The sequence below is a fragment of the Trematomus bernacchii genome, unplaced genomic scaffold, assembly GCF_902827165.1.
Source record: "Trematomus bernacchii unplaced genomic scaffold, fTreBer1.1, whole genome shotgun sequence".
Classification (NCBI taxonomy): Eukaryota; Metazoa; Chordata; class Actinopteri; order Perciformes; family Nototheniidae; genus Trematomus; species Trematomus bernacchii.
Window position 1 is genome coordinate 5,074,274 of NW_022988066.1, and position 27,574 is coordinate 5,101,847.

At 38.9% G+C, this 27,574-nt stretch overlaps 2 protein-coding genes across 10 annotated transcripts; both read left to right on the top strand.

The window, feature by feature from the left end:
- Window positions 1–3,791: 3,791 nt before the first annotated feature.
- Window positions 3,792–11,612, top strand: bdh2 (3-hydroxybutyrate dehydrogenase, type 2). Of its 2 annotated transcripts, none has more exons than XM_034120523.1 (10): window positions 3,792–3,874; window positions 5,768–5,865; window positions 7,222–7,300; window positions 8,400–8,496; window positions 9,554–9,662; window positions 9,997–10,057; window positions 10,206–10,319; window positions 10,600–10,658; window positions 10,754–10,846; window positions 11,196–11,612. In XM_034120523.1, the coding sequence occupies exons 2-10, from the start codon at window positions 5,794–5,796 to the stop codon at window positions 11,247–11,249; spliced, it is 738 nt and encodes a 245-aa protein (XP_033976414.1). In that variant the 5' UTR covers window positions 3,792–3,874; window positions 5,768–5,793; the 3' UTR covers window positions 11,250–11,612. The 2 variants fall into 2 exon arrangements, with proteins under 2 accessions (XP_033976414.1, XP_033976415.1); XM_034120524.1 differs by lacking the exon at window positions 3,792–3,874 and adding an exon at window positions 3,921–4,518.
- Window positions 11,613–11,681: 69 nt separating this feature from the next.
- Window positions 11,682–27,574, top strand: si:dkey-162b23.4 (sodium/hydrogen exchanger 9B2). 8 transcript variants are annotated; one of them, XM_034120514.1, is made up of 13 exons: window positions 11,682–11,794; window positions 14,050–14,363; window positions 15,151–15,352; window positions 15,611–15,781; window positions 16,652–16,794; window positions 17,568–17,695; window positions 20,354–20,529; window positions 20,897–21,003; window positions 21,615–21,764; window positions 21,999–22,107; window positions 23,118–23,254; window positions 25,626–25,848; window positions 26,220–27,574. In XM_034120514.1, exons 2-13 carry the CDS (start codon window positions 14,181–14,183, stop codon window positions 26,270–26,272), a joined length of 1,782 nt encoding a protein of 593 aa, XP_033976405.1. In that variant the 5' UTR covers window positions 11,682–11,794; window positions 14,050–14,180; the 3' UTR covers window positions 26,273–27,574. The 8 variants fall into 8 exon arrangements, with proteins under 8 accessions (XP_033976405.1, XP_033976410.1, XP_033976411.1 ...); XM_034120519.1 differs by having other exon boundaries at window positions 26,223–27,574; XM_034120520.1 differs by having other exon boundaries at window positions 25,626–25,809.

The window sequence follows — 27,574 nt, forward strand, 5'->3', positions numbered from 1 at the left end:
TTATTTTTTATTTAACGACCCACACCTTGACTGGTTTGGTTCAGTCTCACTGCTTTCATTATTTAAATTTCTAGTCATAGCAGGTATCGGGCTCATGTAATGGATGTTTATGAGGACAATTTGGCTGCTAAATACAAATATATTTCCCTCAGGAACTTATGTTATTTTGGTGGCCAGGGAAATAACTCCATATGATTTTAAATAGGCAACTGTTTCCTGACATGTTCACCATTTCGAGTTTGTTGTGTTTAAGTGATCTAATCTCTACACTTGACTGCTAGACTGCTTCGGAGAAGACCAGTCCGTGATGTGGCTTACTTACCGTATCTACTTTGGAAGTGTGTGTACAGTAAGTCCTCCTTACTTATGCTTTTTAATGCGTGTAACTGAAGAGATTCAATTTCAGAAGCCTAGTGACCTTTTTCATTCCTGTCTGAAAGCATATAAAAGAGGCCATGCATCAGGGATTCATGCAAATTCTATAATTGTATTTGAGTTTAGCATTATTCATTTTCATCTGGCTCAGAGTTCAAGCTTCAGTCCTGATTTAATATTTTTCCTTGTTTGTTTTTTTCATCTCGGAATGCTTGTGCTGTTATTATCTACAATACTTTTTCAAGAAGATATATGAACAAAAAAAAAAGCTTTCAAATTAGCATTGCTGAATGTCATATTGCCTAATATATATAATATATAAATAATTATTACACTTGGCTAAAGAAAGAAGCCGAGTTGGCCTCCGTGAGACCTTGTAATCAATGTGTCAGCTCATATTGTAATTGTTATTCATTATAAGGGAAATTGTCTGTGCGTTCCCATAAAAACTCTGTTTTGCTGGAAGCTATTTATGTGCTCCATGTCATTGTCTGTAATAGCATCCTTATGAGTGATACAATCTTAATGTTTTTTATTCTACACAGGCCTGACCAGAGCTGTGAACTGTAGCAAAGCCTGTCAGAGGTCGAGTAAATCCAACATTATGCAGTGTGGTGTTCATACAATATGTGGAATTGGAGTTTAAAATGTTTATATACTGTAATGGCTCCAAATGAATTTACTAAAATTGTGTACAATGTCTTGTTTTGGATTAAAGGTTTTTCAAGCTTTGTGGTGGGGGGAAAGTCACTTAAATGTATTTGAAGTCATTTAATATTTGAACCAGGTTTTTCTGATCCAGCTTTATAGGAATATATTGATTCTTAAAGGGTATAATGTGATTCAGTTTTGCATTTCATAAAGAGACACAAAGATGGTCAAAAACGCAACAAAGGCCGAAATATCCTTACTTTTAGTTCTTATGGATCAAGCTCCATATCCACTTTTTTATATTGCTTTTCATCCGTGGATGCAGTTTGAAGACTGCTCGTTTTAACATAAACAAATGTAACAAAGGTTTGCAGTTATCTATAACGTTTCCAAGATTAAACAGTACAGTTTTTTACACTACAAAAGTGGGCTATCCAAACACATCAAGTTAAAAAAAAATGTATTGTGAGGTGAGCGCCTTACCTTCAATAAAAGGCATCTCGTCCCTCTTTTGTTCATAGGCTATGTAGTATGCTACTTATTTTTGACTTGAAACATACTTTTATGTGTAAAACCAGTGGAGTAAAGAACATAATGGAAAAAACAACGGAATTCATCATAAATAAATGAAATAGAGTATAAACCAAAAAAACAATAACTATTGAAACTCAACTGTCAGATAGCAAACCTGCTTTGAATTGTAACACCCCATTAAATGGGCATTATCATTTGTTATCTGCACAATGGATAAGGGTGGGTAAACGTAATTGGTTCAGTGGGCGGCCTTTATAACTACGGTAGTAGACATATAAGGCCAGGCTGTATAATTTTGTCTTGAAATTCATGAGATTTTCGAAAAGCCCGGAATACCATGCTGGATAACTCCACAGAAAGCAGAAAGGCTTTGACTCCAAAACAATGTGCATCGCAGGTATGACAGTGCTTTGAATGTGAAAACTATACCTGCCATTCCTAAAGCTACCAACTAACCAGAAAGAGAAGTAATAAAAAGCCTCAAGAAAACTTTATTTCTTTGTTTGAAAAAACAAGACTTTTAGAATCTACAGAGAATAAAATAGTTAAATAAACACTGTTGATTAAATCACACATCTCTTATACACCCACGACACAAAGCATTTACTGTGATGAAACACATGCAGGTACATTGTGCATTGGATGAACCTGAGATCAAGAAACAGAAAGTATAATGTTCCACATCAACATGCGACCAGTTGCAGAGACAATGTAATTACTCTGTCTCTGCGTGTTATTGTCCACTGATTGAAGTGTAACCTAGGGTGTGTGACAGACTGGCTCCCCGTCCACTTAACTGTGGTGATGAAGAAAATCATAGTGTCCTCACTGCCCCCTGGCCTCATTCAAGAACAGCTGCCAGCTGGACAAGTCTTTGGCAAGTAGAAAATTGTTAATGCATATTTTAGCATTCAACAGACCCCAGCTGTCTTTCAACAGCTCCCGTATTTCAGTCACAATTTCACACTGCTTACAAAGTGTTATCATCAACCAGAAACTGAAAGTAACATTTGAAGGAGCGGTCTGTTTCAAAAGCTTTTGCAGTGTCATTGTGGCCTGGAAAGATAAGGTGCAATTATTACCTTTGCATGCACCTGCACCATGTCGAGTGATTTAATTTATGTGATGAGAGATTGTGATGTGTAAACATTTTCTTCTTCTATCTGATTAATGAAAATTGCACTTTAATTGTGATGGAAGCCAATGAAAATAACTAAATAAACAGGGTGGAATTAACAAATGCAAACTGTGTTGTATTAAGAGCCATTAAACTCACATGTAATACTGACCACAGATCATACTTGAAGGACAACAGTAGAAATTAAAAAGATTTAAAAAATAATAGAAGGTTTACCGATAAATAATGGGGCCCCATTGAGGGTAGAGTGGAAAATAGAGAAAAACATTGAGTTTCAAAGTTACTCTTGACCTTGGGAAAAGCAGTTATCAAAACAGTCTTATCCCAATGTCCATTGAATCATAGTTCTGAAAACTTCATTGTATAACATGATGTTCAGCAGCAGATGAAATTAAATTGTTTCTTCTGATCACTTGAAGGAATTGGAACATTTCTCATGGAAGCTTTTACCATCTGGGTAAACACATGTCCATCATGTGAGATGACTGAAACTCCCACAACAACTAAATGTCAAATGTATAGACTGGAGGTCCAGTTACAAGGTTAACATTAAACTGCCATCCTCAAATGTCAGACATGCACTGAACAATTGTACAGTTACTGAAACTACAATTGGCTGATCATTGTCTGACTTGGTGGACAGGAAGGGTCATTTTCAGTTGACTATTAACCTCAACTATAATATTCTTTCCACAAACCATTAACCCTTAGTGGTAATAAAAGGACGTTGAACAGATCTCAAAGGTCAATTTTCAAGGTTTTCTAAGTTGATCTCATTATCAAGACAATTCACACTTGCAAGAGGTCAACTCCTGCATGTTTTGAATAGCTTTTTGCACCCTAGCAATAAATGTGTAATAGTAGCTTACGCATGCATCAAACAGGATCCTCTACAAATAGCTTCTTACACATATTAAAATGTTTCCCTAAATGGTCACACACAGTTAAATAAATGTAAATAAATGTATGTTAAAGAATATAAATGTATTTGACTAAACATGCGTCTGCTAACTAGGCAAAGAAGTCACTGCACTCTCTTGCTTTAATTTTCATCTTCTCAAACGACAAAACGACTTCCGGGTTTAGAACCAATAGCATTACAGGCAGAAGGTTTCACGTGGTGCTACTTTTGAACTTTGTTATTCAATGTGTCGGACAGTCGGACCTGAACACTGGGTGAGTTTGATCCGTTTTCTAGTGTTGTTGAACTTGAATGTGCAACCTATGAACATTACATGTACAAATTCAACAGTGGAACTCTTCACAATGTGTTAAGCTACAACGTGCCTGTTTCCATGCAGCAGTAAATACGTGTGTGTTTGGAGAGGCAGACAAAAAAGTATTCAGAATAGTTCACCGTGCAGACTTACAGTTCTAGGTGTTCGGGGTGAGGAAATATACTTGCCTTAGTTGCCTACTACTAGATTTATATTCTGTGCAACAGTAAAACAAGACACATGTGCACCACTTTACACCGGAACATAGCTGAGCTGAGCATATTAAAAATAATACCAAGCCAACAAACATTTGTAAAACAGCACTACCGTAGTGCGCCCTTATTCTTAACTTTATGGTAACAGCAATGGCTTCCAGAAGTTGGAGGCTGCTCCATAAAAAGACTGAGTGATCACGTGATATTTTTCTGTACACCCCTAAGTACCACTCAAACATCAACTGCTAATAATTCAACTGCGTGCCATTTCTTTCTAAAATAATGTTGTTTTCAACAAAAAATTGGATGATGTGTGCAGTGTGAAATGTCCTGTTAAACGACTTTGGAGATGTACAACAACTACATCCGTGTTTAAAAATCCTAAAAGGTAATGTTGACATTTCTGATAATATTTTTGATAGGCTTTTGTACATAATTATAGTATACCCTCAGGCTATAATACATTTAAGCTGCCATTTATATATCTAGCATTAAAGCCTTAGACCACATCAACCTTAACAAAAATACATATTACTCAAACTGGCCTGTGTACATTTGTACATTATTCATAGGCCTACACATAATTTTAAAGCAAAAAAAGTTAAGGGTCTATACTTACTGATTTAACCTTTAAAAGCCACATTGTTGACAAAGCGGGAAAAAGTTGACAGGTGCATTGCCTTAGCTGCTCTTGGCTGCACATGAGCACACAGTATGTGTCTGCAATTGAATGAAACCGTATAATACAGTGTGCATTTTTATTCAAAAGAACTCTGCCGAGGAACTAAATAAAATGACAAAGCATGTCAAACCACTACTGTGTGTAAGATTGCAATCTCAATGCCAGGCATACAAATTGAGTATAATGTGTTGAGAGAAACAGGAAGTGGCTCTGAGAAGTTATTTTTACTTGACTTTGCACTGATGTTGTAAGCCCTAGTCTTTTGCCTGTTAAAGGGAAAAAGGTAAAGAAATGGTAGAATCTCTCACTAACTTGATGTAACAGCCAGCTGTCTCTTTCCTAAGACCACTGGTGAGGTCTGACGAGAGCAAACTGTGTCAGGAAACTGCTCTCCAACTGCTTTCCACACAGTTGCCACTGTTGGGTGGAGATGGCCCTGATGAAAATGAACAACTTTTGTAACTTTATTTTAGAATCTTAATGTAGTTTTCTCTTTAGGTAATACTTACGTACTCTCATTAATACGTGTGAATTGTTGTTTCCATTGTAACAAAGTGAGTGTTGAGAGACAAAAGTTGCATGCAACCACTTCACAACCCGTTTGAGCTACAAACAATAGAATAAGGGAGCACTTATTTTACAAGTGCCTATTTGCAAGAGGTTAGCTATTCTGTAAGGTTTAACATGGCTTACTATTATAGATATTCTAACAAGGATATAACATAAAATGATGCATTTCCTAATAAGGCCTGTTAATATAAATCTGATACTAACACCACACACAATTGCTGCTATAGGTTATATACTGCATGGTAAACTAATCTTCGGTGAACACATTTGTTAATAATTATTGATTGCAAAAAAGGAAAAAAATATATAATGAGAAGAGATCATTTGAAATCAAAATGAACCCGTTGTTTTTGTACAATACTCTGTTTTCTGTTTGTGTGTTTAGATCACAGCAGTAGTGAAAGGTGCACTATGGGACGCCTCGACGGGAAAGTAATTGTGTTGTCGGCTGCTGCGCAGGGGATTGGACGTGCTGCAGCAATAGTAATGAGCTTTAATGAGAACTTCTAACTTATACGTGTCCAACCATATCACACAGGAAAATGTTTTAGTGCCTATCATGTGGTGTCAAAGCATTGTGTATTTTGCATAATTACATATTCAAACCAGTGTTTGTGTAATGCAAATTGAATATTTTAATGGTACTGACATCCTGCCAAATGTTATATATCTTCTATAAAAGCCATTTGGAAGGGTACATAAGTGAAGCACTGCACTAATAACAGTGATCATAAGCATGTTATCTTCCAAATGACTGTTACAGAAATACACACTGCATGTGGTTATTTGCCTGTTTAAGTTCTAGTTTTCCTGTTTGTTTGTTTTTACAGCTCAGGAGAACAAGCGGAGTTCCATAAAGAAATATAAAAGCTGTTATAGTAATAATGTAATCAATCAGAATTCCTTTATTCGTCCTACAGAGGGGACATTTACATTGTTACAGCAATACAATACATACAATAAAACAAAATTATATATTCATTCAATCAATCAATATATTTATAGAAACTACCTTTTTCAGCTTGCATGAATATTATAGACCTTCTGTGGGCAATGGTTGAAATATGCTATCAGTCAACAATTGTATACTTCAAATACTGTAAGTGTGCTCTAATAGTGGCTCCTGAGACACAGGTTAGGGTAACCCTTATGGACGATTGGTGTGGTGATATTCTTGCTCAAGAGATAGCATGACACTCAAATCGAACACACATATCCTTATCCAGATTGGGTCATCATCACAGCCATCAGCTTAAAGTGTTGTCTTTACACCTGTGCCTTGAAAAACAGCAATTTGTGTTTTGTTCAGTGGCCAAGAATTTAATATCATCAGGTTCAAATCACACAGTATATAGTATATTTGAGGGGCTAGTCAGCTTTTTCCATTTACACTTGTAGAGGTGTGTTTTACTGATGGGGTCTGCTCTGTGGTTAACAGTGCAGTAACTCCATCAGCTATCAAGTGACCGGAAATTGAATGGATTCAAATTATGTTTAAGGGTTAAGGTTAGAAATGCTATCATATGTGATAATGAGATCTTGGTGTCAGCATTGTGACCTGAATTATTGCCTCTAGAGGAAGTAAGTATGTGCATTCAGGTGAAAATTCAGCTTTAATAAGAAATAGAAAATCATACCTGCCTCACTGGTCCCAGTCTTAAGGTTTTTCATTATCTAAGCTTATTGAACCAAACCGCAATAGCCATACATCATATTTGTTTAAGTTACAGGATCATACCAAATGATTTGTTTTCCTTCTACTCCTACTGAGCTGGAGGTTTTATAGCATAACATATTGTGAATCTGCTCGGCTCTGACTCGTGTTTTTCATCTGTGTAGGCATTTGCAAAGGAGGGAGCTCAAGTCACAGCGACAGACATCAATGGAGAGAAGCTAAAAGAGCTGGACAGCATTCCAGGTAAGATTAATTTCCCTTGGTCTTAGGCCGCCATCTGCTGGACAGCCAGTGCAATAAAGCCAGGATGACTGAGGCATGTTTTTCCTTTTTGCTCAAATTCTGTCACAACATTCACCTCTGTACCTTTGAGCCTTTAAGAAGATGCATTTGATACATGCCCATAGTTTTAATGCAATCAACATTTCAAGTCCTGTTTTTAAAATCTTCTTAAAGGTCTGCGATCGTTTTTTTGTATTAATAAGGCTGTTATTTTCTCTATTTATTTAACATTTAGTTGGTCTAACATCAGTGAGACTTTCCTATTACAGCTAACCTGAGCCAGGGGTGCTGCATCAGATGTCTTGTTTTGACAAAGATACTCAGTTTACTACTATAAAATGCTAAGAAAATCACCAAATATAAGTATTACTATTACTATGACTGCATCACTAAAAATGATACAAGAATAATTTGTGCAAGCAAAGACTTTAATATGCTGCATTTGCTTTAAGATAAGTTATACTGTGTGAGTGAATTACTGCTCACTGGTCTCCACATCTCACATAGTCAGTGAACAGAACAGTAGAGTGATCACTACCAACCCATGCTGTCTGCATCATATCAGTAGTTATTGCTGAAAATTGCATCAGTTGGACCACGATTGAATCAATAGGAGGTAATTAACACTCTTTCCCCTCTTAACACCTCCTTGCAGATCGCTCTCAACCAAAGCAGCCCTAACTGCTTTCTCTAGAGCTGTTGACTCGTGTGATAATAATACATATCACCTGTAAATAAATTGTGTGAGGGAGCCTTCATATTTCTTTTAACTGGCCAGCATGAAAATAAGCTCTTCAGAATAGCAATCGGTTGTAAATGTGTGTTATTGTGCAGATTGTGAAGCCTCAGAAAAAGAGGATGCTTTTGTCTATGTTGTTCACTTGTTTATTTTAGGAGACTGGCGGCCTGATTTTAAACTAGCATCTCCTCCAATAAAATGTGAATGACTAGAGACATCATAAAGACAATTCGTTTTTTCATGTGAGCTGAATCAAAGCAAGCATTAAAATAATTGCTATGTTCTCCACAACAAATGCACTCTTTTCCCCTTCACCAACAGGGATTAAGACCAAGGTTGTGGATGTAACTAAGAAGGACCAAGTCGAAGCCCTGGCCAAGGAACATGATCATGTGGATGTGCTGTTCAATGTCGCTGGGTATGTTTTTTTCCTGTGTGTTGTTCTGAATTACCAGAGTAATACTCATTAACTTTCTTTTGGGCATTAAGTCTGATGATATTCAATTTTTATTGTCTGAAAATCTCATTACAAGTAAGCCTCACTGGGTTAAATGTTCATACATTACCTTTTAGTATGGGCAGTGTAGCTTATTTTGAGTTGATCAAACATTGTGAAATCGTGATGCCATAAATATTCGTGAGCAGACTAAATACACTGCTGTAAATAGTCCCTACAAGATGCATTACATACCCCTGTTAGAATATTTTACATAACAAATACGCGGAATCTTGACAGCCATATTCCTTGACATACATAAACTGTGCCTAACTGTTCCACTTGTGTTGCTGTCTTGACATTCAGCACGTTTATCCGTCCCATGATTAACAACGTTTCCCAAATCCCTATACCTTAAGGTTTATCCTTATCTTGACCTTTAGTCAATCTCTTTAACAAAGGTCTCTAAATCTACACAAGTCAAGGTAAAATGTTGAGGGGGAGAACGCAGCATTTTAACAAGCATTTATTTGCAGTTTACTTTTGTATTTATTATCAGAGTCAGAATTAGAATCAGAAACAGGTTTATTACCAGGTAGGTTTACACGTATTTGACTTGGTGTCGTGGTGCATAAAAACAATAATTAAAAACACAGGTAGAGAACCAGAAAAATATAAAAAATAATTTAAAATATATAGTAAAATGTAACAGTATTTACATTGCAATGGAATGAAATAGAGGAATAAAATCAGCTGTAATACAAAATAATGTTGTACATTGTGTGCATTAATGTAATGCATAGAGTCCATGATGTGGCTCAGGTAAAGTGTCAGTGGGGGGGCCGGGCCTTGTTTATGAGGCCGGTAGCGGGGGGGAAGAAACTGTTCAGGTGGCGAAATATTATACTTATTTCTTCAATCTTCTGTTTTTTTTCTGATTGACATTTGAGATTTTTTACCTCATAGTAAGAGCCATATGTATATATGTTACATGTAATACCATCCTTTGTAATCAGAGTTAACATGTTACTGCAAACAGGTTTGTGCACCATGGCTCCGTCTTGGACTGCGAAGAGGCCGACTGGGACTTCACAATGAACGTGAACATCCGGAGCATGTTCCTCATGAGCAAGGCCTTCCTACCTAAGGTGACCTGTTTACTTTGCTAAATACTAATCACTGTTCATCCTGTTGTTAGGACAAGGAAATAGATGCTGTTGTAAATTGAGTGACATATGCTTTCATATTGTTCTCATCCTTTGTCCGCGTGGATTAGCTGTATTACTCTGAGCCTGTGACATGATGGGTGGTGACTGTCCTATCACTAATCCAGATTAAGTCTCAAACTAACCAAACTGCTTCAAAGCAGAATTTTAGCTTGGATCAAAGCACAAATCTCTTAAAGAACGCTGCATAACGTCTTCATTTAAAACATTTTTTCATGTGTACATGACAACTTTCAAATGTATTTTGTCATTCTAGATGTTGTCAAAGAAGTCAGGAAACATTATTAACATGGCATCTGTTGCATCGAGCATTAAAGGTAAAAAGAAAAACCTTCTGTAGATGATTATAGATGTCCTGCCCGACTAAAGGGACATTAAGTCATTGAAGTATGACCAAGTTCATTGTAATCCTCTTAGCTCAGATAGCTGCTCTGCGTTTGAGTGACGTGTGTTTCCTTCACTCAGGTGTTGTGAACCGGTGTGCCTATAGTACCTCCAAGGCTGCAGTGATTGGGTTCACCAAATCTATAGCGGCTGATTTTATTGAGCAAGGCATTCGCTGTAACTGTGTTTGTCCTGGTAAGTTTAAAACACCCTTCAAAATAAAACCATGTGTCCTTTGATTACTCTAGTATTGCTCGAGGTCACTAGATAACATTTAACCATAGATATACTTGAAAACAAATTACATCTTTTTTTCTTATCATTGTTATTATCATGTTTGTGGACATTCTGAATTTCAAATATATACACACCTTGAGTTTGTCCCTTCAAAGCCAGTCTCAATAAATGCTGTGCAAACTCATTTGTCTAGTAGACCTAAATTGAACCCTATCATGACTTTTATTTTTATTTTCAGGAACTGTTGATACTCCATCATTGAGGGGTAGGATCGAGGCCCAACCTGACCCAGAACAGGTATCTATTGTTTTCGACAAGAAACAATCCTGGGTATTGGAGCAAATGATACAACTTTAAGTCCTCTCTCTCTCTCTCTCTGTGTAACTCTGCAGGCTTATAAGGATTTCATGGCAAGACAGAAAACTGGCAGAATGTGCACAGCTGAAGAGGTGGCTCACCTGTGTGTATACCTGGCCTCAGATGAGGTGAGTGAGTGCTTGCATACGTATGTGGTCCAGGTACAATACATCAACATTCAGGCAAAGTTTGCAGAGCCGTAGCTACACGGAGGTCCAATTACTTTGTTTGTATTCTAGACATTTGAGAGGATTTAAACTTAGTTGGAGTTAACATAAAACAAATATAATTTTTAAATCAAAAAACGTTGCAGACTTGTTTTTGGTTTCCGTTTTTAAAATAAAGTAATTGAGAAGGAGGGAATACTTGGACTCATGGCCACCACTTTTAATATTACTTAGTTATACATGCAAATAAATATTTTTGTTTATTGGTTAGCAGTGAAGTCATGTATGATGTATCTCCACTTTTTCACAGTCTACCTATGTGACTGGAACGGAGCAAATCATCGATGGAGGATGGAGACTCTAAGCAAACTGTTGCAAGCACATTATGACAGTAGTGGAGACTTAATATTCTTATTTGAAGCCCAAATAAAACGCACTAAATCTGAGTTAAATCATTTATATGATTTTGCTTATTGTTTACTTTTTCTGTGACATGCCCTATTTTCCAAATCAAATGTTATATGCTGCAAATGTGTGCAATGCCAACATAGTGATGTTGATTGACATTGTAATAAATTGGTTTTATCACAGCTAAAGTGTAATGGTGTAACTAATCACCTTATTATACATGCATTAATTGTGAAGTATTTGACAAACCAATCGTTAAAAGTTTCATTTGAATACTAATGAAATATGTTCAAACATCTATTAAAAGTCTTGACCAATACTATTGAGTGGCTTTTCTGTTTGACCCTACTTCCCCCATGCACTCCTGTGCGCGGGGACATACATGCTTTGCCATCACTAATCCGCCTCATTCTCAATGCCCAGCTGCTCTATGTGCCTCATGACTGCCAGAAACCCTGTACACTGAAAGTTCACACGCGATGGTCATGTTTATGATATAAGGTGAGCTTTTGTTTTCTTTAATAGCGTTTAATTTCTTTTTTTAATCCCGTCTGAGGGGTCACGAGGTCCCTAGTTAGCTACCGTGCATATTGATATGGTGTGGAGAGTTCACTGACAGCTTGTTGGTCGGAAGCACACAACCTGCTACTGGCAAAGCATCCAATATCGGACAAGACCTCTCTCCGAAATTGATGATTGAACCGATTTGTATCTGAGAAGAAAGTATTTGTAACGGTGCGTCAACCGGGTTAACGAGTCCATGGCGGCCGCGTTAACCGTCGCGTTATGGAGAGTTTACCCCTTACTAACGTTAACTAGGCTAATTCAGCCTGAAGCCATTACTGTATAGTGAACATTTCCAAGCTATATCGTACCTTACGTTGCTCTGTAAAACGGCTGTAAGTGAAATGACAGTGCTAATTTACCTCTTGTACTAATCTATAAAATAATAGGAGTAATCGATGACCCAGAGCAGAGCGCTGGTGGGCGAAAGCAACGTTCTAAACACAGACAATATAGCGCTAGCAAAGCAACGGTGGGCATGGCGAGCTGATCGATGCCCCACAGATCCATTAGATAATAACTAATCAACTAAACAGGTGCTCGTGTATTACTATTGTACCTATATTGTACGCTTAGTTAGCTGCCTCTACTGAGTTAACGTACATGTCTGATAATGGGACTATTAGCATTATTTATGAGGCGTGGATTAGCCTCTGTTAGTTTAAACTATGGTACCGCTTCAGCAGGACAAACACACCTTTAAACACTTTCTTTGCTTGCTAGCTAAATGGCTACCAATGCCAGTCTGAAAGGTATGTTGTTCACAATGCTAGTTAACTCTAATCTAGTTGCTCTAGCATCCGCTAGCTAGATGTGCCATATGGTCAAACTGTAAGCATCGATTAGTGTGGTCTGATCGCAGTGGATTAACTAACGTCTGTTGCCATCAGCAACTGTCAAAACATTGTAGTAGCGTTAGTCTAAATTACATTACCTGTAAACCTTTGTGCATAACATAGCGTGGACTCAAGCTATTAAACGTGGAGCACATTGTTTAGTATGTCCATTGTAATGAGTTACAAGTCATCACTACCAGTGCGTTATACAAAGTAAATACAGTACACGATAGCCAGCATACAGCTACACATTAGCCTCATAGATCCTCATTTAGACATGGATCATGAGGCTTAAAAACTAGTTAGTTTTCTTTCCCCATAGAGACCTCTTACAGTACAATATGAAATTAATAAAACATTTACATATTCTCTGTTAAGCCTGTATGTTTGACACAACAAGCGTGTCATGTGTGATATTACATTTATCATAATCATTAGGGATGTCCCGATCCGATCACGTGATCGGGGATCGGAGCCGATCACGTGATTTTCACGTGATCGGGGATCAGGAGAAAAAAATCGGGGATCGGAATTTTTTTTTTTTTTTTTTTTTTTTTTTTTTTTTATAAAATATTTTTATACATTTTATTTAATGTTACAAAACAAAAATGACCATGTTCACGTCTTAAAGTCATCCTGAGGCCTTAGTTTTGGGTTAAAATTACACAACATCATGTATGTGTTGCTTCTTTTGGGCTTGTTTTCATAGACCTGGTTGCTTATTTCTCTCAAATCTGGCAACAGAGTGGGCGCAGTGTCTAATAGTAGCAGTAAGCTAACAAGAGGCTACGTTCAGCTGGTGACTCGGGAGTCGGGACAGAGAAAATGTCAGGAGTTTGGAAGTATTATAAAATTGAAAGCGAAGGCAGTGTAACAGCCAGATGCAATGTTTGCAAGGCGGAGGTTCCGCGTGGTGGAAAGAACAGAGGTACGTACAACATGACCAATCTAATACAAACACCACCAACAACAACACAACGAGTACACAGCGGCCACTCAGGTAACGGCACTGAAACAACCGACACTTTCAGAGACTTTTAAAAGGAAAGAGAAACTACCCCAGAACAGTGAAAAGGCCAAAAAAATAACAACCAAGATAGCTGAATTCATCGCGTTATCTGTTACCTTTTTTTTCCTCTTAATGCATTGCATAAAGATCGGATCGGGAAAAATCGGTATCGGCAGATTGTCAAAATCAAATGATCAGAATCGGATCGGGAGCAAAAAAAGGTGATCGGGACATCCCTAATAATCATTCATCCAATCTTACACCTGTACTAACTCCACTGTTCACTATTGTTTATCAAGTAAACAATAATTTGTTTCTCTACTGATAAGGCTGTGTTGTATGAATAGGAGCCTGCAGTCAGAGCTTGACATACAGAAGCAGAAGTGAAGGAACTGCCCATCAATGGGCAACCCCACCCCTACAGTTGATGTACTGTGAGTAAGAAGTGAGTGGACCAGAAATACTGTAGCCTATTGCCATGGAGGACACTCAGCCCAAACCTGCTACTCCGGAACCCACCCGGGCCCCGAGTCCAGCACCAAGTCCAGCCCGTAGTCCAGCCCTTAGTCCAGCCCGTAGTCCAACACCGACGCCAGTATCCCTGCCAACAACCGGCCCACAACTGGACTTAATTCCTTTGCCTGCAACAAACAATGTGGAGGTATAGTCATTTAATCATTACAATCTCTGACAATGTTATCTGTTTTTACAGCCTTGACAAAACTGAAAAGGGTGTTTTATAAGCTAATATTATGTATTGTTTTTTTATGGGTAAATTAAACAGCTATTTGTTTTATTAACACACCAAATAATTTAAAGCTACATATAAATGATGTGGTTGCTGCCATTTGGCTTTGCTTTTTTGTCACTCACAGTAGTCAATCGAGGTTGTTGTTTGACTTCTTCTATGTTTAAAAACACTGCCCTCTAACCTTGTACAATTTATTATTCTGTAAGAGATCATTTGTTCATAATTTGTTGCTGTAATTTGAATATTATAATTAACATAAATGCAGCCAATGGCAAAGGCAAATCTTTGAGCTAATGTACCCACCTGGGCAATATAACTAGGAGGGTGTTCAGGGAGGTGCAGTTATCAATATGTTCATATCTCTCTTATTATTTGCCAAGAAACAATAATCTATTATCTACTGGCATGACGTACCACTGTATCAACAATAGCAATAAGGAACAAGATATTAACCTAATATGTGTTCAGAAAGTAAAGAGGCTTTGGGTACATACTGTACGCAACATATTTTCAAACCTTTCATCAAAAATATAATAAAATATTTGTCAATGTGTCACAACGAAACTCTTTAACTGAAATTGCGTTTTTAAAGCTTCTTTTTACATGGACAGCCTTTATATTATGTGGGAGTTAAGGCAACTAACGAACACAATGTCCACCAGGCAAAATAACAAGTATTCTGACCTTTCTTTTACAGCACCTAAATGTGAACCAGATCCAAGTGGTGGTACGACGCTGTTCTAGTCCAAATGTCACGGAGGAGACAACCTTTTTTATCCCACGAAACCCTGCAGTGGATGCTGGCACAAACACAGACCCGCCCGTGGTCTGCTGCCCCTTGCTCGCTAGATTTTGCCCATGTCCCCCAAGAGGACTCCTGGCCTCTCTCGTTACTAAAGGTAAGCAAGGTCTCTACTTGTCTCAGTGACCTGAAAATGAATTGTATGTCACTTTGTACTTTTAAATAGGACTGAACTTGCAGACTTTCTTTTACATTTGGAACTATTAAATGTCAGCAATGTGGTAGATGAAAGAAATTATATTAACACACACTCACTTTATTTTAAGTTCACATTATAAAAAACACATTGACACAGACAGGGACACATGACATGACCCAATAATAATCTGACATCTGTCTCCTGTTTCTCCTGCAGTCCTTCTGGCAGGTGTGCTCTTTGGAGTGGTGTGGTCTATCACAGAGGATGAGTGTCTTCCAGGGGGAAACCTGTTCGGAATCACAATCCTCTTCATCTGCGCAGTCATTGGTGGCAAAGTGGTGGCTCTCATCCGTCTGCCCAAACTTCCGCCATTCCCACCTCTCCTTGGTAATTTAGTGGTTATGCGCCGGACAGATTATTAGCCTGTACTGCAGCTTCATTTACTACGTATTGCAACATTTGGTGACAAAGTAATCTACTGACTGAGTCATTTCACCTTTGTCATTGATTCAAAAAGAGAAACAAATAAAAAAAACACATAAGGTCAAAAGGGAGTTCCTGATTAACTCTACAACCATGTTACTCACTTGTTCTGTTAAAGGTCAGGTTTACATTAGCCACTTTAGTATTTGGCTGGTATTGTGTTTTGCTTATATTCGTTGAATTAATAGCTTACATGATAAGGGTCCTGTTAGTTTAAAAAAAATGTAAGAACTTTGTACCTGACCATGCCATCTGCTGCGCCCCAATCAAGATAAAAATCAAGGAACCTGGAGCCACTCCTTATTTGCAATAACATCAAAAGCTAGATTGAAGTACAATATAGTAACACACTCCACGTTCTGTCTATCTAAACTTGATTTCCTGTGTCTTTCATGAAGAGAGTATTGTTTTATACCTGTTTAGCGTCTGTTTTTGTTAACAATATTAGAATATTGTGATGAGTTCAAAGTCTTCTCTCACCACTCTTTAACTATTTTAAATATTTGCTGGTCTTTCTATGATTATATTTTAAACCCCATTTATATAGATGTAATCATAATGTTCTTAAATGCAGCATCATTTTTACATTTCTCAATAAAGTGTAGCATTTCTATTAGAGATATAAGGCACATCACAGTATTACAGAGAGCCTCAGGTGTCCAATATTGAGTGCTGTAAGTTCCAAAAGCAACAGGTGGTTATTATTCTTGTTCTGTATCTGCGTAAATCCTGAATGATCATCTTTCGTCTCTCACGCTCTCTGCTGTGTTGCAGGTATGCTGCTGATGGGTTTTTTGCTGAGAAACATCCCAGTTATAACAGACAAGGTGTACATTGACTACAGGTGGTCTGCATCACTGAGGAACATCGCTCTGGCTGTCATTCTGGCCAGAGCTGGTCTGGGTCTGGATCCCATGGTACGCCACACACTTCAAATCTTAGTATCTGCACACAGAAATGATTAGAGACATATGATAATAAACTACTGGTCCCATCTCTTTGCACAATCCAAAATATTCAATTTCCACTGATATGGGAAAAGCATGCAAATCTTAGCTTTGTCCTGTTCACGACCATGTCCCTGATTTTCCGCTTCCTAACAAAAGTGCCAGATCAGACGCAAATTGGCGCACAAACGCTATGTTTTAACTGTATAAAGAGCACAAGACCTTGAGGGGAAACTTAGCAGAGGTGACCTGTATGTGCTATGTGTTACATTTGCAGCATGGACCAAAGTTGTGTGCTATTAATAGTAAAGACTTGTGGATAGGCTATGTGTGACCGTATGTGCTCTCATTCACTGTCTCTCCCAGTGCGAGCTTAAGACACGGTAAAGGGGAGACCTGGAAAAGCCGCCTGTATTATCGCATATTCCTCCTGGTGAAATATCTTATGTGTGACACTGTTGTTGAACAGTTATATAGTGTAAAAACGACACCTATTTTTAAGACAGCAAGTTGTGTAGGCGAAAAACAGTACTGCTATCTCACAACCACAAACGTATTTTAGTGGTAACTCTGCTTTTGCAAAAGAGCTCATTTCTGTCAATTTTCAGATGTATCAGTCAATTAATCAACAAATCATTCTGCACTTTTAAGCATCATTACACATGTTAATCCTCTCATCATCTCTACTTAAAGGTTATTAATTACTATAACAAACTGAATGATTTATGTGTCTGTGTTGACAGGCTCTGAGGAAACTGAAAGCGGTGTGTTTACGTCTGGGAGCTGGGCCCTGCATTATAGAGGCTTGCACCATAGCGCTGATCTCCCATTTCCTCATGGGCCTGCCCTGGGTTTGGGGCTTCATCCTCGGGTAAATACAACACCGACCACTCTCTTCCATCTCCAGCTTCGTGTTCTACATAATTACAAGCTGTGTATTTTTATTACAGTATGTCTAGGGCAGACACGTAACAGTGAGGATAAAGACAGTACAAAGAGAGAGTGACATCTGAGAATGGTCCACATGAAGACCGGGGTACTATTAAAAGCTTTTATTTAATCTGACATCAACTTAAAGGTGCGGTATGTAATTGATTTCAGAAACACTTTTTGTTATATTCCATGGAATGCTCTTAACATCCCGATAGCAATGAATATATGAAATGCTTTGACAATAAATACATAAACAAATTCATCTGTGGAAGCCGTGGCGCTGTAAAAAGCACGACCAATCATTTTAGCCGGCCTGGCTAAAATGATTGGATGGCCTACCTGCCTGTCAGCCTTCCATCTGTGCACAAACTTATCTCGTGCCCTCATTGGTCATGTGCGCGTTCGTGTGTGTTGGAGGAGGGGCTCTGTAAGGAAGAGGCACATTTTTTCCGGTTGTGTATTTTCAAATTCTAGCGCACTCGAGCTGGTTTCTCCAAAATGACATACCCCACCTTTAAATGCAGACTGATTTAGTTGGTGTCCTCTTTTTTTAAATATTTGTTTTAACAGAAATAAGATAACTAATTGTAATTCAAACCATATTTTCATTACCTACTGAGCAGACTGTTCAGCTCACTGAGCATCAGGAGCAGTTTACAACTGAGTGAAAGTTTCTAGCCTGTCAAGATATGGAAGGCTGAACTTTGATGACAAAGATAAGTTAGACCGATACTGTACAACACAGTGTTCCCGACAAGGAACATGTTCCCATGAAGCAGAAAACAAGAAAACACACTGCTCCCTGAGAGTCTCTAGATCACATTACATTTCTAACCTTGTATCCTCTGACTTTTTGACTGTGCAGCATTCGTAAGTAGGTGAAATGCATTATCAGGCTTTTTACTCAGATGGCCTTCACGTCAGAGGATAGGGGTTATAACATTATTTTTGTACTAACTAACTTAAATTATGGCCAGTACCAACAAAAGGGCATTTTGGAGGCTAGTGTGTCATCTTAAAAATACGAATTTTGCTGACCATTGAGCGGCCCGACCAAGCAAGGAGGCAGAAGCAGAGAGTTCAAATATAACCCGGTGTGGGCATTTATTAAATCATGGGCACATGATTCACAGCCTCAATATGACTGTTACCCGTGAACACAGTCACCAGCCACAAGGATCTCACACACACTAGGCTTGTTTGAGACGAGCTGCGGCTCGCCTCGAAAGTAGACGAGAATAGCCGATCGCAGCCGGGGGAGGTCTCAAAAAGCTTGCCTGAAGTCGGACAGCTCGGAGTCGGCTTCTTCCTCTTCTTCTTCTTCTTCTCTCGGTTTTTTGGCGGATTGCAAACAACTTTAAGGTGCATACCGCCACCTCCGGAGTCGGCTTGACTCGGTTTGCATTTATAAAGAATGCACAAATGTGTTTAATCGTTAATGTCAGATATGTACTAAGTAAATACATTTGTTCCTGCTCAAGATTAGATTAAACTTTATTGTTATTGCACAGATTACAGGTACTGACACAACGAAATGCAGTTTAGCTTCTAACCAGGAGTGCATAAAGCAGTAAAGTGAAAAGTAATGTACACAATCTACAGAATAAAATATAGAATGAATTGAATGATGAAAAAACAGTGAGGGGTATGAATACACTATATACACAGTAGCCTAGCCTAGTATGAACAGTGTGTTGTATGAATATGCTAAGATATATAAAGTATGACAACGGTAAGCAGTGCAAGTATAGTATAAAATATATAGATATTAATTTAATGATGATAAACATTGTGGAACAATGATGAAAAATGTGAATGGAAGTGGCGACGTAAAACTGACACAAAACAACAAACAAACTTTTGCCGAGCCAATGGAGAGTTTCATCTCCAGCACGGGGTAAAACCCACCAATGAGCGCTCAGGTCGAGATACCAGCAAGTCGTTTCCCATCAAGCATTTCGCTTCCGCAGCCCGTGGAGAGAAACTGCGCCGCCTCGCCGCGCCTCGCTCTCAAGTCTGCGGGCGTCTTTGTCCCGCGAGATTTCAACGTCTCATGTAGGCGAGCCTTCTGAGCAAGTCGGACAAAATGACTAACCATCATGCAACGCACTAGCAAGACGTTGATCGCAATTGCGCAGGTCTCGCTTGTCTCAAACAAGCCTACTACGTGTCCACTGACAGGGAAAACAGAGCCTAAATACACACACAGTAATCAGGCCAATAAGACACAGGTGGGGGGGGAGGAGACAACACAGGGCACCAGGTGAACACAATCACCAGCCACAGACAAAACGGGAGGGGGAACACTTTCAAACTAAACCACAAGTGCAATATTACAAGGCCCGAAGCTGTCAGTCCACAGTGACGAAGTTACCTTCGTCACAGTATGTTTACATGCAGTCAAATGATCATTGTCAAATAATCAAAATGTGTTACATTTTGGCCAATATCAGTTCACAGCTACAGTTTAAGCTACATATCATGCTGCAGGAATGCCTCCCTTTTGATATCTACAAAGTGTGTTAATAGGCTGATGCTTTCAAAAGTTGTCCTTTATTTGTTTCAAGTGATCCATCTTCTGATTTCCACCTTGTAGCTTTGTCCTGGGCGCTGTGTCTCCAGCAGTTGTGGTTCCCTCCATGCTGCTGCTGCAGAAGGACGGTTACGGCGTGGAGCAGGGCATCCCCACCCTGCTGATGGCTGCCGGCAGTTTTGATGACATTCTCGCAATCACAGGGTTCACCACATGTCTGAGCGTGGCCTTCGCAACAGGTAACCTGTTTTATGAGTTCATGTGTGGAGGAGTGAAGATAAATAATGCTGACTTCAATGTTCTCTTATAGAAAGTGCTAAACCACCTGATCTCCAGGGGAGGGGCATTGGGTTCATTGTACTGAAGTGTAAGTCAGCACTGAGAAGCATCTGAAATAAAAAGATCCTATCTGTAGTTTGTCAGGAGCTCAGCAGAGGGTGTGAGTGTGCAGTTTACTCTTTTGATATTTTGCGCCAAGTGACAGTGCATTTTGGGTTTCATATTTGCAGTTTACCACAATGTAGGACATAACTAAAGAGCATTAAACTGTCAGAGGTTGGTTCAGTTTATACTATTATTTCATATTTCTCTTGCTGATCCTTTTAGGCTCCACTTGGTTCAACATCCTGCGAGGAGTGCTAGAAGTGGGCGGTGGGATGGTTGCTGGGATTCTTCTTGGCTTCCTCATCCAGTACTTTCCCAGTGTGGACCAGGTACACTTGCTCTTGAGGCATTACTCTGATATTAGCTGGTTTTACTATTGCTAAGTCACCCTTACGCCACTTGACACCACAGCCTGTGTGTGAAACAACTTGGGTACAGCCAACAAATGCATTAAAAAAATCTGGTTTGAAATGATTAACGCTGAGGAATGTTTATGAGGGCACTTTGAATGTACCTAAGTTGGGAAGTATACAGAAATATAGTCTTAAATTGAATTACATAAAACACATGACGAAATACCGTTTCCCACAATCCCGAATACAAAAACAAATATATTTAAAAATATGTATAAAGATATGTATACAAATATATGTATATACCCATATATACACAATCAAAAGACACATTTATACATATGCACACATTAAGACTTAAATAAAAGCACAACAATCAATATATACAAAATAACAGTCACTTCAATGTCTAGAGAAATGTAACTGTCGATAGCAGCGTAAAAAAAGTGTCAACCACCATTATGTAAAATGTCATTAACTACCTCAAACGGACTTTATAAGTGTTATATGGAGCATTTTGTGTTTTGAGATTTGTTCATTATGTTAAGATATTCTACATTTAATAATTGAGCGTCTTTCTCACACAGAAACATGTAGTAATGAAGCGATCCTTCCTGGTGCTGGGTCTGTCCATCTTTGCCGTGTTTGGCAGCGGTGTGGCAGGGTTTCCGGGCTCTGGAGGCCTCTGCACACTGGTGTTGGCCTTCCTGGCTGGCCTCGGCTGGGGGTCAGAAAAGGTAACAACATATCCATGCCACATCTGTTTTACATACAGCATATTTGTTAGCTCGATATTTGCAATTTTCCATCTATTGGGTTGAATTCGACACGATTAACTCGACAGAAAAGTGTATATCATAAGGAATTATTGGAGCACATTGTTTACCAACCTACTGGGCTGTTAGTAGTTGTCTACACTGAAGCATGTAAAAGATAACATAACTCAATTTGTCTCTATGTGTTGTTTTAAGGCACGTGTGGAGGAAGTGGTGGACTGGGCATGGGACGTGTTCCAGCCTCTTCTCTTTGGACTGATAGGAGCAGAAATTCGTATCACTGAGTTGGAGGCATACACAGTTGGTGAGACGACCACACACATACACACACAACATAAGACAGTGAGGTGGCTGTTATCAATTTGTGGGATTCAAATGCAGCTGTATGGATGTAAATATATTTCCATAAGCAAAAACAAGGCCCCTAGAACATTTAGATGTCCCTCTCTGCACCTCTCTGTTTTGAGGTAATACTATTACCTTTGGAAAACATACCTGAGAATTCTTCTAAAAAAGTAATCTTATCCAAGCCACGACAAATGGCTAAAAAAAACTACATAATTTGGTGTTCTACAAGTAGCTGTATATTAAACACAACTACACATAATTTACTTGTAAAATGATTTGTTATGAATAAAAATATGACATGACTACAGAGCATCATCGTCTTTAGAAACATTTTTGTAACAAATAATCCCCTTGACCTCCCATTTAAAATAATTGTGTGGTGCTTTAAAAAGATATGAGCAGGTATGGTGGGTAATTAATTAAACTTCTATTTTTCCAGCTTAGACTGCACTCTCTCTTTCAGATGGCTAGCATTGCTCAGCTTCTGGTAAAAAATATACCAGAATTTACATACTGTCACAACTCATATTGACCCTTTACTTGAAATGTTTCTACTGTCAACTTTATGACAGCCAGGCTTTCTGTGTTATGATACATGAAATCAGAAAAATCTCTGTTATTAAAAAGTATTTCAGTACTGTTAGGCCATTTACAAATGTCCTCCATGCTCTCAGTTTAATTTCCTTGTGTACTATACATTTACTCCGAGGTGTAAGAGTAAATATGATAGATGTATGAGCACATGCACCCTACATAACACACAGTTTAAACATATTTCTAGTAGGGCCGTGTATAAGCAGCACATACTGTAAGCAGCCAGCCTGTGTGTATTTCTATATGTCACTGCTAATCTGCCACTCCTTACCCAAACCTGTTAAGAGGAAGTGCTGCTGATATACAATTGTTAACGAATAGAAGTCATATTGTGCAACACATCTGTATGAATCTTGTCTTTCTGCTTTTTAGGTCTGGGTATAGCCTCTCTGCTCATTGCCCTGCTGGTTCGAATACTGTTCACCTTTGTCTGTGTGCTGTGTGCGGGCTTCAACATGAAGGAAAAAGTGTTCATTGCCCTCGCATGGTTGCCCAAAGCCACAGTGCAGGTACGTCAGCGATTTAAACATTTGTCAGCAGTTCACTTATCTTTTCTGCAGAGGTGGGAAGTAGTGGAGTACAAATACCTTTTTACTGTACTTAAAGGTAGGGTAGGTAAGTTTGAGAAACCGGCTCGAGATCGCTAGAATTTGAAAATACACAACCGGAGAAAATCTGCCACTTCCTTACAGAGCCCCTCCTCCAACACACACGAACGCGCACATGACCAATGAGGGCACGAGATAAGTTTGTGCACAGATGGAAGGCTGACAGGCAGGTAGGCCATCCAGTTATTTTAGCCGGGCCGGCTAAAATGATTGGTCGTGCTTTTTACAGTATTACGGCTTCCACAGATGACATTTTTTTTATGGATTTTGTGTCAAAGCACTTAAGATATTCATTGCTATCGGGATGTTAAGAGCATTCCATGGAATATAACAAAAAGTGTATCTCGAGCCGGTTTCTCAAACTTACCTACCCCACCTTTAAAGGTGGCTAAAATAACTGGATGGCCTACCTGCCTGTCAGCCTTCCATCTGTGCACAAACTTATCTCGTGCCCTCATTGGTCATGTGCGCGTTCGTGTGTGTTGGAGGAGGGGCTCTGTAAGGAAGTGGCAGATTTTTTCCGGCTGTGTATTTTCAAATTCTAGCACACTCGAGCTGGTTTCTCCAAAATTACCTACCCCACCTTTAAGTACATTTTTCTGGTATCAGTACTTTACTCCACTACTTGTTTTTCTGACGACTTTTTACTTTTACTTCTTACATTTCTAACACAAATACCTGTACTTTCTACCTCTTACATTTTCAAAACAGGTTTGTTACTTTAGTTTTAATCTGTGTTTGGTGGCGTGATCATTATTATTTAGAGTCATTGCGTGCCTATTGATTTTAACACGATCAGTGTATCCATCATTTCCTGGTCTTCTTTAAACAAGAGGGACCAATGAAACTTTGTCATTTTGCCGTTGTTCAGCATCGAAACATTCATTAGCTAACAATTACATTATTGTTCTATTAATAAAAAGTGAGGTCAGTTACTCTTTAAAACAGTTGGTAGTTATAGGTACTTTTTACTTAAAGGGGACCTATCATGCAAAATGCACTTTTGTACGTCTTTTATACATGAATATGTGTCCCCGGTGTTCCAGGGAACTCACCAAGTGTCAGAAAACACAACCCTCTCTATTTTCCTCCATACCCAAATCTCTAAAAACGGGGCTGCAACGGATCTGATAAAAACTGATCCAGATTTGAACACGTTACTGACGTCAGGACGGTGGCGCTACGGCTATTGGGCCAACTCTCCACCTATCAGGGGAATGTGGGGTTGGGCCACGGCCGGCCATTGCCGCTCGAAAGCGCTGGAGATGCTGTAGTACATATGCCAGGCCTGTAAGTGGCGCTGTAGTCTGCCACAAAAGCAGCGAAGAAGACTTCCCACGCATGGTTGCCATGGTTTCCCTTCTGTTTATTCTCCGCGGTGGCTTTTTTTCTCCCTCCCCGAGACAAGCGTTTGCTCCCGCTGCTTTAATTCAATGCAATCCCTCCCCGTCGAGGCAAGCACTGTAATTCTCTCCGGTTAGTCCACCAGCAGATGACAAACACCCACCTCTCCGCCTCTTCCAAGGAACGAGGGGACCGTGCGGCAGAGTTTCAGTTAGGTTTTCTTTCGCCGGTCAAGATGTCCGTTAAAGTTTAAATCTTCCGGACAAAATTAGAAAAGTGCCGGTCAAAGGTCTTCTTTGTTATTTATTGAGCTTTAAAACAAATGAATAACGACTCTATATAATAATATAATAAAACACGGAGGACGGAGATCTATTTTTCTCCCCCTCTTCTGACTTGATCAGAGCACGCTCCCCTCTCCTGCAGGGGGGCGTGGTCAGCTGCAGCTCACAGAATCAGCCCCTTGCAAAAACAGGGCTGGAGAACAGCAAATAGAGCGAAATGAGGCATGGCGAAAATGCATGATCTGTTTGGTATTTTGAAAACAGAAACGTATAAATATACCTTATATAGATATGGCCCTACAATATATCATTTAAATATAGCATGATAGGTGTCCTTTAAGTACATTTCGAAAGCCCATACTTCTTTACTTTTACTTGAGTAAAGAAGTTTAGTCAGTACTTCTACTTTTACCAGAGTATTTCTAAACACGAGTATCTGTACTTCTACTTGAGTAAAGGATGTGTGTACTTTTGCCATCTGCTTTTCTGGGAGTTTTAATTTCTGCTCAGTTTAGAATTTTTACAGCAAATCATTTCTGTAGTTCATATCTGCAAAAAATGTTCTGTCTGTATGGACATTTAAATGTGTTTTATGTTGTAATTGAGAATGGAAGAAATCACTATTTTTGTTTTGCTCTCTTCAGGCGGCCATAGGCTCCACAGCTTTGGACATGGCCCGGTCGAAGGACGACAAGCAGTTGCAGAAGTACGGCATGGATGTGCTGACTGTGGCTGTGCTGGGCATCCTGCTCACTGCCCCTGTAGGAGCTCTGATCATAGGGCTCACTGGACCTCGCCTGCTGCAGAAACCAAAGAACTCTGCCTGTGGTGAGCGAGTCAAACCCATTGTATCAGCCTTTTTCTTAGGTAGGTAAAGTCCTACATTCATCAAGTCCACTCCGCTTAACACTGCTCTCGGACCTCGCTGCACTTTTTTGTTTGAATAGTGAATATACTTTTTACCTTCATGATAGATGCGTCCAGTCAGACAATGATTTGCATAGGTTCTGTTTACCCTGTCATTCATCCATGTATTTTACATCCACACAACACTGGCATTGTTTCTGTTAGAGTGTAGGTACACTGGATTAACCACAGTGCAAAAGTTGAACACATGGTTGTACACTTTTGTTTGTTTACAACAGATTCTGTGTAGCATGTGATAAGTCTTTTACCCAAGCTTTTCTCATGACTTTTTTCTCCCTCTGTCTACTCTCCATCTTGAAAATTCCTTGCAGCAGGAGGTGAAGATGAAAATGAATCTCCTATCACCTATGAAAGCACACTCTGACATCACCTGTGTTCATCCAGTAAGCAGGGACATTTAAGGAGACTTCCTTGGTGCTTTCACACCTCGGATATTTGAGTTTTCCTTTAGCTACAGAGTGGCTCTCTTTTGTCTCTCCATCTGCCGGTCAGCTCCTGATGTTTGCCGTGCTGCAGGAACACATGAATCACTCTGTATTTATAGCCTCTGGTGGTTTCCAGGCCTCGGGCTTAAAACAAATGACCCACATCCAAGCGTGTGCACAGTCATGCTGTATGAGACTCTGTAAGAGGTGGTTCTGTTTCTGGTCCCCAATTAACTTTTAATCAGATATATTCGTGTGAGGCATGAATATGGTTTACATTTTTGTAAAAGCGGATATTATTTTCTGCCTATCATGTTCAATAAATCCACTTTTTTCCATTTGTATGACTGTAATGACATATCAGTTAACTTGTCACTGTGTTTGGACTTGAACAGGTGGAAATGCTGTATTTAATTAGAAGCCATTGTCTTTTGAGCACTACATAATTCAATGCACTGACGGTAGTAATATTGTATTGTTTTAAATTAGACCACAGTCTGTAGGTGTTGTGCTCACAGTACAATATTCTTAAAGCTATGTGTTTGTTTTATTTTTGCGTATGTTTGAAATAATTTGTATTAGCCGTGTATTGGTGATAAGACGGATATTGTGTAGTTGACATACTTTCCTACGGTTTAAACAAAATGCTGCTAAAACACCCATCCTCTGCTACATTTTGCTATGTCGGTTTCCATTTTCACAGATACTCAACAATGACCATTTCCATTTCCATATTCAAAACGCTCATGTAAACCATACCTTTGATTGTAAGGGAAAGTCGATTTTTCATATTTTTTTCATTTGTTTTTATTACAGAAGTATGCAGTGTAACTTAATGTTTTTATTTGAATGTATTGCATTGCCACGTGATGTATTATTATAAACTATTTATGACAAAGTATAAGAATTGAGCATTAGTTTTTTACCAAATATTCTTTAAGTAATAATGATAAAACACATCAATAATTGTTCTTCTAGTATTTTGAATGTATTGTGTGATAGTGATAGAATGATAGCTTAAATTATGACAATGCTAAATATTTTTAGAATTTCACTAACCTACCAACAATCATGTCCTATTTTAAGTCACTGTCCCTTGAGGTTTCGGCTTCTTATCAGTTTGCTTTTTATCCATACTTGCAGCGTGGCTCTAGGGATGGAAGTGTTGGTCGTTCGGTTGGTTCACCACCTTGGTCCAGGCTGAAATAATTAAACAACCTTGTCGGGGTTTGATAAAATGG